The sequence below is a fragment of the Chenopodium quinoa genome, unplaced genomic scaffold (assembly GCF_001683475.1).
Source record: "Chenopodium quinoa cultivar QQ74 unplaced genomic scaffold, ASM168347v1, whole genome shotgun sequence".
Lineage (NCBI taxonomy): Eukaryota > Viridiplantae > Streptophyta > Magnoliopsida > Caryophyllales > Amaranthaceae > Chenopodium > Chenopodium quinoa.
In genome coordinates this window covers 101,247-113,906 of record NW_018744066.1, presented here as the reverse complement: position 1 = coordinate 113,906, position 12,660 = coordinate 101,247, and the positions used below count along the sequence as shown (strand labels likewise).

Sequence of the window (12,660 nt, the reverse complement as noted above, 5' to 3'; positions counted from 1 at the left end):
GAATGGGGAACGAGTCGAGGAAGACCCGGAAAGGGGGATTCCGGCCGTCCCTCTGAACGCCGCGCCACCCCAGCAAGACGCCGGGGCCGATGATGCAGAGCAAGTAGAAGATTTGCATGCTATGCTCTGGGACTTGATCCTAGGGCATGCTGAGTGGCATAATGCCGAGGCCCAGCGGGCTATGGTAAAAAAATGCCCCTTACTCTTGGTGGGTTAGGCATGTCGAAGCCTATCGGTTTGCCGAACAAATAGAACTGCACTACGGCATTTTCGAGGAGGATGGGTACTGATGTCGAATGCCTTCGCCGACTGACAGAATTCATCGTCCCCCACCTGGGTACGTAGGGGTATATACTCGGCAGCTGCAGTATGGGCTTCGGTTCCCTCTATATCCCTTCGTCAGGGACATTCTAATCAAGTACAGGATCTCCCTGTGCCAGTTAACGTCTGTCAGTATTCGGCGGGTGATGACCTATCTCTGGGTATGTCGGTTTTTTGCCGTTGAACCGAACTTGCACTGTTTCCGAAGGATGCACCAGCAGGTGCAGAACACCCAGAGCGTATACGGTCACCATGGGCCAGGCTGGTGGCGAATCAAGAGCCATCCACAATATTTGACTATGTGGCCGAACGATTCTTCGGATAAGGATTGGAGAGGCCAGTGGATCTGGGTAAGGGTTCCCGCTGATCCGGAGCACCCCCATTTTTTCGGGGCTCCCCGTTATCTCTCCCGGCCTGATCCGAACATGCAGGATTTGGGCCCCGAAGACCCTGATGCCGCTCGTCATCCCAGCTATGAGCAGATGAGCTTCTTCGGGAAGCAGAAAAATCCTGGGGGGACCGGCCGAATGAAGTTCATCCCAACCAGATGGCTTCTAGATAACCATTACGTCTTCCAAGAGAAGATGTTAGCTGTTGTCGGCCTCAGCCGAAAGCACATAGGTGGTAAGTATCTTCAGCTGGGGCCGAGGACTTGTTTTAATTATTTTTTGCTTATTTTTGGTGTCCATTCCCTCAGTCTAACCTTCGTTTTGCCCTTTTAGAGCTGAGCGAGGCTACCTCGGGTATCGACTACAATCGGGTGGGGGTGAACGCTAAATGGGTCATCTTAGACCGAGCTCCAGCGATCACAGCTCCGAAGGACCGTCCGTTGTATTTGCATTCAACGGGCCTTCAGATCGAGGCTGCTGCGGATTATACCAAACAGAAGCCTTGGTGGGAGAAGCGAGATCCCCTGAGGCCCCTATTACCCGAGGAAGCACAGGCTGCTCAGACAGCCGAAGACGTGTCCAGGGCGATTAGTTCCTTGGAAGGAGGTGTCAGAACGTCTAGTGCTGCCGAGCAGGGTACTTCTGCATCCGAAGCTCGGCTGAGGGTTTCGGTAAGCTCCTTAGCTTTTGTTTTGCTTTTATTGTTTGCTTGTTTTTACTCAGGCCTTTGCTGCCCCCCATTTCTGCAGTCTGAGGAAGGAAGCGTAAGGAGAGAAGGGAAAGCTCCTGCTCGTCCTGAAGATTCATCTTCGTCTGAATTTGAAGAAATGGACGAACAACCCTTGGCCAAGAGGAGGAGGAGGATAGCAGTGCTGGGTCCTCGTCAATTTCAGACGGGGCTGATGCCTACTGGAGGCATACACATAAGGGAGCCTGATGAAGGCAGAGGCTCGCCGAGGGCTCCCCCTCCGCCAAAAAACCCGCCTCCTCGAACCCCTCCTCCACCTCCCGAAACTCAAGAAATGGAGGTGGACCAGAAAACTCCTGATCCGAAAGGGGGGGTTCAAGGAGAAGATCTGAATCAAGGGAGTGCCATAGGGCACTTTGCTGAAGCTGCTGAGAAACCCACTGCCGAAGGTTTCTCAGGTGACATTGAGAGGGAGGTTGACGCCTTCATTCGTCAACCCGAGGCAAGGGAGGAGGAAGAGGTCATTGCTGTTGACCCTGGTAGAGACCAGCTGGGCTCCGCCGAAGGGGAAAAGAGTGTTGAGCCGGATAAGGCTCAGGATGCTCCCTCGTCTTCCTTTCCCTCTTTCCAGTCGTTGAACTCTGGAGACCTGGGTTTCTCGGCCCCCCGCATCACAATCCCCGAACCAGTTTGGGAACGTATTTGGGGCCAGAACCGAGAAGGAGCTGCGGGCTACTTCAGCGACCTTACTGGTATGTCCGAGGTAGATCGAGCTCGGGTGTGGTCGCTGAAGGCCACTGCTGGAATGGGTGAGTCCAGCCGAAGGGTCCCTGACCCTGCCAGAGACAACCAGCGCTTGCTGATGCAGGTACTTAACCGTTTATGCTTTTTCTCTTCTTTCTTTCTCTCTCTTTTTTTTTTTTTTTTTTTTTTTTTTTTTTTTTTTTTTTTTTACTGACGTGCTCCTGTAACCAGGTTGTGCACAATCAAACTCTCACTGTAGAGCTGATAGACACCCTCCATGACAAGCTGGAGCATGCCTGGGAAGATGCCAAGATCGCCAAGGAAGAGGCAGGAAAAGGCAAAGTTGGCGGCGCTGAAACAGCAAGCTGCTAAAGAGAAACAAGCTGTTGCCGAAGAGTATGAAAGGCAGGATGCCCAAGCCCTTCAGACCTTCTGCCATGCCATGGAGACTGAGGTCTTCCCTACTCTAATGGCCGGGGAGAAAGTCATCAATAAGTTTGGGGCCTTCGACATTCCTAGCTTCAGGGCAGCCATTTCACGCTGAGTGGCTGCCGAAGCTGCCGGGCAGGTCCAGGAGGTGGAGCAGAGGCTGGAAGCCCTTGAATCCAGCAGGATGGCTGCTGAAGAAGCTCATCAGGCCAGGGACACTCAACTGTCTGCTGCCCAAGCTGATGCTGAGGACCAGGACCAGAAGCTGAAAGGTCTGGAAGATCAGCTGAAGGCCAAGGAAGACGAGCTGGCCCAAGCCAAGGTCGAAACTTCAAATGTCCAGCTACAGCTTGACGAGCAGAAGACTTCTTCCTCCAAACTCTCAGAAGAATTAGAAAAATCTAAAAAAGATTTAGAGGAGAGTCAAAAGAAGCTGGATGATGCTGAAGCCCTGCTCCGGGTTCGCCTCTACACCCAAGAAGAGTATGAGATGGGTTACATGAACGGGTTTAAGGTGGCCCGGAGGCTGGCTCTCCATGCTGAGCCCTCGCTGGACTGGGCTAAGTGCACGTTCTGGGTTCAGGATCCCGAAGATCCACACATGAAATACCCTACTCCTGCTGAGCATGAGATCCTACAGGCTGAAGCAGCCGAGGAAGAAGCTGAGCGAAGGGAGCTGAAAGCTGAACAGAGAGCCGATGATGCCCAGACAAGAACCCAACCTGCCTCCTCTACTGCTGGAACTGAGACTGCCCGGGGACCAGGCACTGCTGACCAGCCTTACCCTCCGGCTGAAGCATAGGAAATCGGGCAGTCGTCTTCAGAGTCTTGCGGATCGACATGTGCTTAACTTCAAACTTGCCGCTTTTTAAATCTCTTTTTGCCTTGTTTTTTGCTTTAGCTTACCTTGATGTACAAACAGTTTATTTTTGTCTTTGTACGTATTTCGGCAGCTGTTATTTTTCGCTTGTGGGCGGCTGCCGATATTATCTTTCTCTTTGTTTAAACACTTATGTTTGTGGCTCGTTATCCGAGCATAACTTTCATCTATGAATTTGACATTTTCCTCTTATTGCCTTGCTTTGAGTCAATTTTTTTTTGCTAAGTACAAAGCTTCGACTTAGAGGTTTCAGCTGAGGCAATCTGCACTTATTGTGCTTCCTGCCCCCTCAGAAATTTGAAGGCTTGATCTTCAGATTTTTGAGATCATTTTTGTTTTCCTTGTCTATTTTCTCAGTTTATGCTTTTGCTCTTGATTTTCTGTCTATCTAAAAATGGACATCTCAAACACAGGGCCAACCGAAGGCAGTGTTTCAAATAATGGCTATCTGGGATAAAAGGCTCAGTTAAGGCAATATCCCAGATTTGTCCATGGACTCATTGCCTTATATAACAAGTCTTACTGAGGTTTTCACCCTAGCTGAAAGACCAGAGTTCTTTAAAAATGCGAGTTTATCGGCAATCCGAAACCCGATGCTCTGAGGGCGAAGGTTTCGGACAGGGCCGAAGGAAACCCTTAAAGTGTAGATAGCATAAAGAAAAAATGGAAGAGTAAAGATTGCAAATGTTTGTAGAAAATAGTGGCTCGGAGGCCTTTCATTAATAATTCAAAATGTACTTACAAGGATTGTTCTGCCTCGAAGGGTTTACACATGATATTTTGTAAGTACATCAGCATTCCAGTGGTTTTTTAGCTCAGTTCCATCCAACTGCCGAAGTCGGTATGTTCCCGGCTGAAGCTCATCATAGATTTCATAGGGTCCCTCCCAAGCAGCTGAGAGCTTCCCATGAATTCGGCTTTTCTTTACCGCAACAGCATTCCGAAGGACGAGGTCTCCAATTTTGAGAGGCCTTGCCTGAACTCTTCGGTTGTAAAATTTGCTGATTCTCTGCTTATATGCAGCCATTCTGACTCGGGCCGAGTCTCTTACTTCGTCAAGGAAATCGAGAGATTCCTTCATAAGTTGCTCATTCTCGGCTGAGAAGTGGTGCACTCGCAGGCTTTCAGTGCCAATTTCCACTGGGATAACATCTTCGGCGTCGTACACCAATTCAAAGGGTGAATGACCCGTTGCTTCTTTTTCGGTTGTCCGAAGGGACCAGAGAGTTCCTGGGAGCTTCTCCAGCCACTTGGACTTTTGATCCTCCACCTTCTTTTTGAGGGCATTCAGAATCTGTTTATTTGCAGCTTCGGCTTGTCCGTTACTTTGCGGGTGGCATACTGCTGAATATGCCAGTTTGATGCCGAACTGATCTGTGTACCGCTTCAGCGGCAGATTATTAAATTGCCTTCCGTGATCAAAGACAAACACTTTCGGGATGCCAAAACGAGTGATGATATTCTGCCAGATAAATTTCCCGACAGTTTGCTCTGTAATGTTTGAGGCTGCTTCGGCCTCAATCCATTTACTGAAATAGTCGACACCAACTATCAGCCACATTTTCTGGTATGCGGCATCCGAAAATGGGCCCAGGATATCCAACCCCCATTGGGAAAATGGAAGCGGACTCAGCACGGGCTGAAGCTCCTGGGCTGGCCGATGGATGACTGGTGCGAATTTTTGACATTTTTCGCATTTTCTAACCAGCTCCTTGGCGTCTGAGATCATGGTGGGCCAATAGTACCCTACCATTAATGCTTTGTGGGCTAGGGTCCTTCCCCCAATGTGGTTCCCACAGATGCCGAGTTGGATTTCCCAAAGGATATAATTTGCATCTGTCGGCCCCACGCATTTCAGCAGCGGGCTTGAGAAGGATTTCTTTAGCAGTTCCCCCTTGAAGACAATGAACCTTGAACCGGTTCGCTTCAACTTGGAGGCCAGAATTTTGTCTTCGGGAATTTCTCCCCGGAACTTGAAAGCTAGGATGGGATCCATCCAGCTTGGTTCTTGGTCAACGCAGCACACTTCAGGTGCTTCGTCGACACTTCTTTCTCGGTGCACCTCCACATAAACAGATCGGTTAAGCTCAGTGAGAGTTAAACTAGCAAGTTTGGAGAGTGCATCGGCTTGTGCATTCTGACCCCTTGGGATCAGCTGAACTTCAAAAGTTCTCAGCTTTGCAATAAATGATTTGATCTTGGCAAGGTATGATATCATCGAGGGCTCTTTGGCCTCGTAACTGCCACCAATCTGATATGCAACTAGCTGAGAGTCTGTCTTCAGACAAACATGTTCGGCTTCCAACGAGATGCACAATTCCAGACCGACAATGGCTGCCTCATATTCAGCTTCGTTGTTCGAAGCCTTGAAGGAAAATTTTAGTGCATACTCGAAGGACTTGCCTTCAGGAGAGGTTATAACCACCCCTACCCTCGAACCATTCACAGTGGAGGATCCATCCGTGAAAACGGTCCAGGTTTTCTTTTCATTGTCTAGCCTCTCCTGGTACAAGCATTCGACCAGGAAGTCCGCCAGAGCTTGAGCCATAATGGCTGCTCTCGGCTGGTAGCTGATGCTGAACTCAATGAGCTCGAAAGCCCATTTGGCCAGCCTACCAGATTTTTCAACTTTACCGAGAAATTTTTCCAGCGGCTGATCAGTCAAGACCACTATCTGATGATAATCAAAATAGGGTCTCAACTTCCGAGCGGCTACCACCACTACATAAGCAACTTTTTTGAGTAAGGGGTAGCGGGTCTTGGCGTCGTCAGAGTGTGGCTGACGAAGTAGATCGGTTGATGTGCTTTATTTTCTTCCCTCAGCAGCACTGCACTGATGGTGGCTGGGCTGACATCCACGTACAAGTACAGGGACTCTCCCTCTACCGGGCTAACCAGCGTTGGAAGTTGAGCTAAATGCTCCCGAAGTTGCTTGAAGGCTTCTCTTTGCTCGTCCTCCCAGACAAGCTCTTTTGTTTTCGAGAGTTTCATGGCTTTGAAGAAAGGTAACCCCTTATCCGAGGCCCTTGAGATGAACCTCGAGAAGGCTGCCATTCTTCCGGTGAGCCGCTGAACATCCCTTTTTGTTTTCGGCTCAGGAAGGTCGAGCGCTACATGCACCTTAGCGAGATTGGCGTCAATCCCTCTTTTGCTGACCATGAACCCAAGGAATTTCCCTGACTTCACGCCGAAGACACACTTCTTCGGATTCAGCTTCATCTGGTGCTTTCTTAGAGTGGCGAAAGTTTCCGCCAGGTCCTTAACATGGTCTTCATCTTTTTTGCTTTTGACGATTGAATCGTCAACGTAGAGTTCCATGTTTCGGCCCTTTTTCTCGGCGAAAACTTGGTCCACCAGCCTTTGATATGTTGCCCCCACATTTTTCAATCCGAAGGGCATCATTCTGTAATTGTACACCCCGACGCTCGTGACGAATGTCGTCTTTGCTCGGTCGTCGGGGTGCATGAAGATCTGATGATACCCAGAAAATGCGTCCATGAAACTAAGCAAGGCATGGCCACTTGTCGAGTTGACTAACTGATCGATCCTCGGCAAGGGATAGAAATCCTTCGGACATGCGTTATTTAGGTCCGTGAAGTCAACGCACATTCTCCAGGTGCCATTTGCCTTCTGAACCATCACCACATTGGCCAGCCATTCTGGATACTGGCAGGGTTCGATGAAGCCTGCATCCAGCAATTTTTTGACCTCGGCTGCGATGTCTCGGTTCTTATTTGCGGAGTAATTTCGCTTCTTTTACTTTACTGGTCGACACGTTGGGTTGACGTTAAGCTTATGAGATATGAGGTCTGGGCTTATCCCGAGCATGTCAGCTGCCAAGAAAGCAAACACATCTCGGTTGTCCCGAAGGAGTTGGATGAGTTCAACACGGACTTTCGGATCAAGACCCAGCCCGATTGTAACGCATTTTTCGGCGTCTCCTTCGGTCAACTTGACCGTTTCGGTCTGCTGGTCCAGCTCCATTGCCGTGGGGCTGGACTCTTCGTTTTTTGGCCTGCTGTCTATGTCAGCAGGGGTCCCGGATTTTTTCTTCTTCGGCTGGCTCTCTGAGTCTTTCGGCTCAGATGATGAGCTAGCCTTTTCTTTTACTGGCCCTTTTCCTTTGGCCAGGTCTCCTTGGGCCGAAGCACTTAGGCCTTTCGGCTTTTTCGCGCTCGGCTGCCTGTCTTTGTCCTCCTCATCCTCGTCGTCCTCCTTTGTATGACTAGTGGATGGCTTGAGGTAGTTGCACCTTCGGGCCTCCTTTTGGCTGCCCTCAATCCTTTCGGCATCCGAGACATAGATCATCATCTGATGGTATGTCGAGACTACCCCTTGGATCTCGTGAATAATGGGTCTCCCCATGATCACGTTGTACACTGAAGGAGCATCAATGACCAGAAATTCGGTCATGACGTTCCTGGCTGCTTCGTCACAGCCGATGGTGACAGGAAGTGTTAACTTCCCGTCTAGATAAGTTGAAGTCCCATTAAATCCGGATACCGGGTAGGCTACCGGTGTGAGGTGCTTGGGGTTCAACTTGATTTGGTTGTAGGCCTTTCGAAACAAAATGTTTGCTCCGCTGCCACCATCAACAAGAACCTTGCTGACGTCGTGGTTGGCCACCGTGGCTATAATCACCAACGGATCCTCGTGAGGGTACGTCACCCCCCGACAGTCGGCGGATGTGAACGTCATGTTCGGCACCGGCGACTAGGGAGGCTGAATGCTAGCATTGTTCACCTGGTGGGTCAAAGCCGTAAGGTGACGTTTGTGCTCCCTTCGAGAACATATTCCTCCCGATATAACGTTAATTGGAGGAAATTTTCCCTTCGCATTTTTGTTGTTCTTTCGGGGGAAGTCGAGTTCTTGCCGAGAGTCCTTTTCGGATTTCTCAGCCTCTTTTTTCTCGCGGTGATCCGCGATGTATTTTTTCAAATATCCTCTCCGGACCATATCCTCGATTTGGTCCTTCAGCTGGATACATTCCTCAGTGTTGTGTCCCGGTGATTCGTGGAACTTACACCACTGATTTTTATTTTTGCGCTGATACCACTCTGGGAGCGGTTTCGGCTTCCTGTAACTCTGCTCTTCCTTCGTCACGCTGTAAATCTTAGCGCGCGGAAGGGCCAGCGGAGTGTAGGATTCATATCTCCCCGTGAAGGGAGCAGATTTTTCCTTCTTCGGCTCGTTGGCCGAAGATTGTTCGGAGGATTTCGCCTTCCCTTTCGCCTTCTGGCCTTGGCCTTCGGACGATTGTTTTTGCTTCCCACCCCCAGACTAGGGTTGGGATTTTGTTTTTTTTCCACTCTTCGGCTCGGATGAATTTATCCGAGGTGTTTAGAGCCTCCTCCAAGGCCATTCTGCATTGCAAAAACGGCCAGCCCTTGGTCCAACTGAGACACGCTGGATGACTCGTTGCTGAAACGAGTCAAGTAGTCTCGGAGACTCTCGATCTCCCCTTGCTGCAAGCCCATGATCTCTGTAGTGGTTATCTCTTGGCGGTTTGCCGTGGAGAATTTTCTCTTGAATTTGGTGGACAGGTCGTCCCACCCCATTATAGAGCCTTCCTTTACTCCCTTGGAGATCCACGCTTGCGCGACCCCCTTGAGAGTGGTGGGAAAATATTTGCACCAGGTCGCTTCGGACCTGGAACAGAGATGCATGTGCCCCTCGTAAAAGGCAATATGGTCCTTCGGATCCGAAAACCTATCATATGTAATGTGCGACGGTATTTTTAACCGTCGGCACATGCTCTTCCAGAATCCATTGCTCGAATGGAGAACTGGTAGGAAGCATTATGGCCTTGCCCTTATTCCTGGCCGAAGTGACCGCGCTCTGCCCTCTTAGAGAGGTAGGAGTGGTTTTCGTCCCTGGCTGGGAAGTTCGGGCCTCGGCTACAGGGAATGAGAGGCAGCTATGCACACTCGGCTCCCTGCCGCCGAGTCGGTCGAGGACGCTTCGGCTGACAGTCTCTGGCCGCTCTCGACGAGCAGTTTCTGGCCGAGAGGCAGAGCTGCTGCTTTTGTGAGTTTTTGGCCGAGAGGTAGAGGATCCTTTGAAAAAATGAGGGTTCTTTTTCCTCTCTTTTACAGTCCTCCAAGTGTCCTCTTCCCACTCTTCCAGTTCCCTAAAGGAGGGAGGTTTCCCCCCCTCATGGTCGAGCTTCCTCCGCTGATGCCTGGTATGCGGAGGAGTTCGGTCACGAGGTGGAGGCATATTTTGTGCCCTCGTTGCTTCCATTAGCACCGCCAACGCTCTTGCCACCTCTTCCGAGCTGGGCCCCGTTAAAGGGGTCCTCGGCTGAGTGTGAGAGTGAGAGTGGACGGTCAAAGGTCTGCTTTGAGGCGCTGACTGAGTCCTACGATCGGACTGACTTTTGTTAGACCGAGGGGGACTCGGTCTATGATGAGATTGGTGAATTATGGGAGAAAGGGAATCCTCCCGGTATGCTCCTCCCGAACTGGCACCCTTAGAAGAGTTTCGGTCCGGAGAAGGTGATGGTGTAGGAGTCTTAGGCCTTTCGCCTGGTCCTTGACTTAGTCGCTTGTTCTTGCGGTTCTTAGCCATTGCTACTAAGGTTTTTGCAAGATGATTTTAATTGGCTTAAAGATTTTTTGAAAGTCTTCCCCATAGACGACGCCAAATTGTTTCGGGTGAAAACAATGGGACCTTGCCGAAGGTCCGAGGAAGTGGATGAAGATTTGTCCGGTCCAAGTGATGTTGGGCCGAAGGTTTCCTGCACAACAAATACACGTAAAACTGGCCTCGGGGGTGGATCTGAGGAAGACCCCCCCGATGCCGAAGTCAAACAGTGTTTAGAGAGAAAAGCTATGCAAGAGAGTTAATGCTTGAGGCTTTTATTGTGAATGAATGATAAATGGTGCAAGTGAAGGCTTTTATACCTTAGCATGACAAAGAGAGGGGGATGGATGGGCCAGACCTAGTCGTGGGCTGACCATGACAATTTGGGCCGCTTGACTTCATGTTGACTTGGCTTAATGGAGGTTTGAGCCTTGACCTTGGAATATTGAATCATTTAATGACTAGGCCCAATTGGCTTAATTGGACCCAAACAGGCTCTAAAGTATAAAACCGAAAAATAGATTATTGATTAACAAGTTTTCTCTTTATTTTGTATAAATAAATTTCAAAAATCCAAGAGCCCTCTTATAATAGTTTCACTTAAGAGGCCCTGTGCGATTGACCACTCTACACATGCTCAGAACCATCTTCGCTCGTGCATATTAGCATATATTGAAAAGAAATTAAAAATGCCGAAATTGGGCGATGACTAGGGCTTGGCCATGACCAAAACCAAGTTGTTGGGCAAGTTTTCTAGACCGCTACGTGGATGTAGAATGGCTTGCATCACCAAGCTGTCAAGGGACTTTGTTGCTAAAGACAAAATGACAATAAAATGCATGAGGAAAAGTAGGAGAGAGAAAATTCATAACCAAACTTTCTTGAGTAACCATTGGGGATATTAAAATGAGAGTAATCATAAAGTTTGTATTAACTTATCATACAAAACCAAGCAGTATTAGTATTAACATGCATGAAAGGAATATATAAATCAACATAATACTTATTCTAAATAAACATACATGGTTTATAAGGAGAATATACTACATCAATAATATAAAGAAAAGAATATGTAAATCAACATAAGCTTGATGGGTGTAAATTCATTCTTCATATAGTTCAACATAATTATCCAATGTATGTTTCAAGTTTGTGAATATTCTCTTGAGCTAAATGACATCTATCAATATAATGTTATTTAAACTATTGTATTCTCTTACATATCATGTTCTTACTTCTTACTAATCACTATTTACAGATTCTAAAATTTAATTAGTGATCTTGATTGGTATAAAAGATAGCTTATACATTATATATTATCAAGATCCTTATCATAAGACCAATAACGCGTAAGGGCACACTCATATGTAGGGTGTCAATGTGTCATTTGCTTCTTTGCATAAATAAATTATAGAATTAGGTTTCAACAAAGTGATGTCTAAGAGACCAAATTCGTTAATTCCACATCTAAAAGTATACTTTTAATATTTTCAATTCGCTTAATTAAACTAAATTCTTAATTAGATCTTGGTTTGTTTTAGCTAATGGTGGAAGTACGTATGTTGATTTTTATAAATTAAACCTTTGTCTTTTTTTTATATGTGGTGTAGTAGTTATGTTTAGACAATATTTTCTATTAATAAATAATTGGATGTATTAGGTTAATTACTTTTATCACTATGTTTTCGTTGAAGTTTCAAAGCGTGCGTTAAGTACAAAAAAGGTGATGAAATGTCAATAAACTTTATGAATAACCTTTTTGATAGGATGAAGAATTTTCTCAAACAATTTCCCTTGTGTATTATTTATGTTATATTAAAAAAAAAGTCTCAGAGTGAGCTAATCAAGGTTGATTAGGTCCAATCAACTAATCAAGTGTACATTTAACATGAAAATCAAGGATACTCAGGTCTAATCAAGCCTGAGTTCAAGTGAAATGAGCACAACCTCTTGCTTGTTCAGTTTCATTGAAAATTAAAGTTGGCCTAATGATTAGAGGAATAAGAATTCCCAGCCCTCCCCTCTAATTTCTAGGATATCTAGCTATACTACAATACACGACTCTAAAAGACTAGCTAAAAGTACATTTTGACGTACATGCTACATTATGTGCAATCCACGGGAATTAGTCGTTCATTTTATTAAAAGTGAAATATGGAAAATGTATCCATTATCCACAAACACATAATGAAATAAATTCTGAGTTGTGTACAAGATTGAAAAAGGAAATAAAGATGTATGTCAGCATTTGAAGCATTAGTGAACATGATTATATTGCTTGTTTTAAGCACATAAATTTGATTATAGCTTGTTATATGTATTTTATACAAAATACTACAAATTTCTAACCACAAAAATCAAGATTACTTTTCTTATTTAAAAGCAAGAATACATTAAGTTTTCCCATAGTTGACTTTATTATTAATTATACATTTATACATACCTCCCCCTTTGGCTTGGTTAGGTAATTAATGACACTTTTAAGTCGTTAGTCAACTCAATAAACAAGGTGATTAGATAGAAATTACATTAGCATATAGTGTATGCAAAGGAAAGTTAACCTTACTTTGTCTTAGAATTATAGCATGCTAACACATGGCCCCACCATTAGCCAATCGTTGCAT

General features: G+C 46.7%; 1 protein-coding gene across 1 annotated transcript; it reads left to right on the top strand.

Moving 5' to 3' along the window:
• Positions 1-620: 620 nt before the first annotated feature.
• LOC110691060 lies at positions 621-3,373 on the top strand. The gene is made up of 5 exons (XM_021867996.1): positions 621-945; positions 1,044-1,346; positions 1,434-2,266; positions 2,411-2,596; positions 2,711-3,373. The coding sequence occupies exons 1-5, from the start codon at positions 621-623 to the stop codon at positions 3,371-3,373; spliced, it is 2,310 nt and encodes a 769-aa protein (XP_021723688.1).
• Positions 3,374-12,660: the final 9,287 nt, after the last annotated feature.

Coding starts and splice junctions, on each gene's coding strand:
- LOC110691060 (XM_021867996.1), top strand. CDS start 621: ATGTGGCCGAACGATTCTTCGGATAAGGATTGGAGAGGCCAGTGGATC. Junction 946..1,043: donor CAGCCGAAAGCACATAGGTG/GTAAGTATCTTC, acceptor TTGCCCTTTTAG/AGCTGAGCGAGGCTACCTCG. Junction 1,347..1,433: donor GTCTAGTGCTGCCGAGCAGG/GTACTTCTGCAT, acceptor GTTTTTACTCAG/GCCTTTGCTGCCCCCCATTT.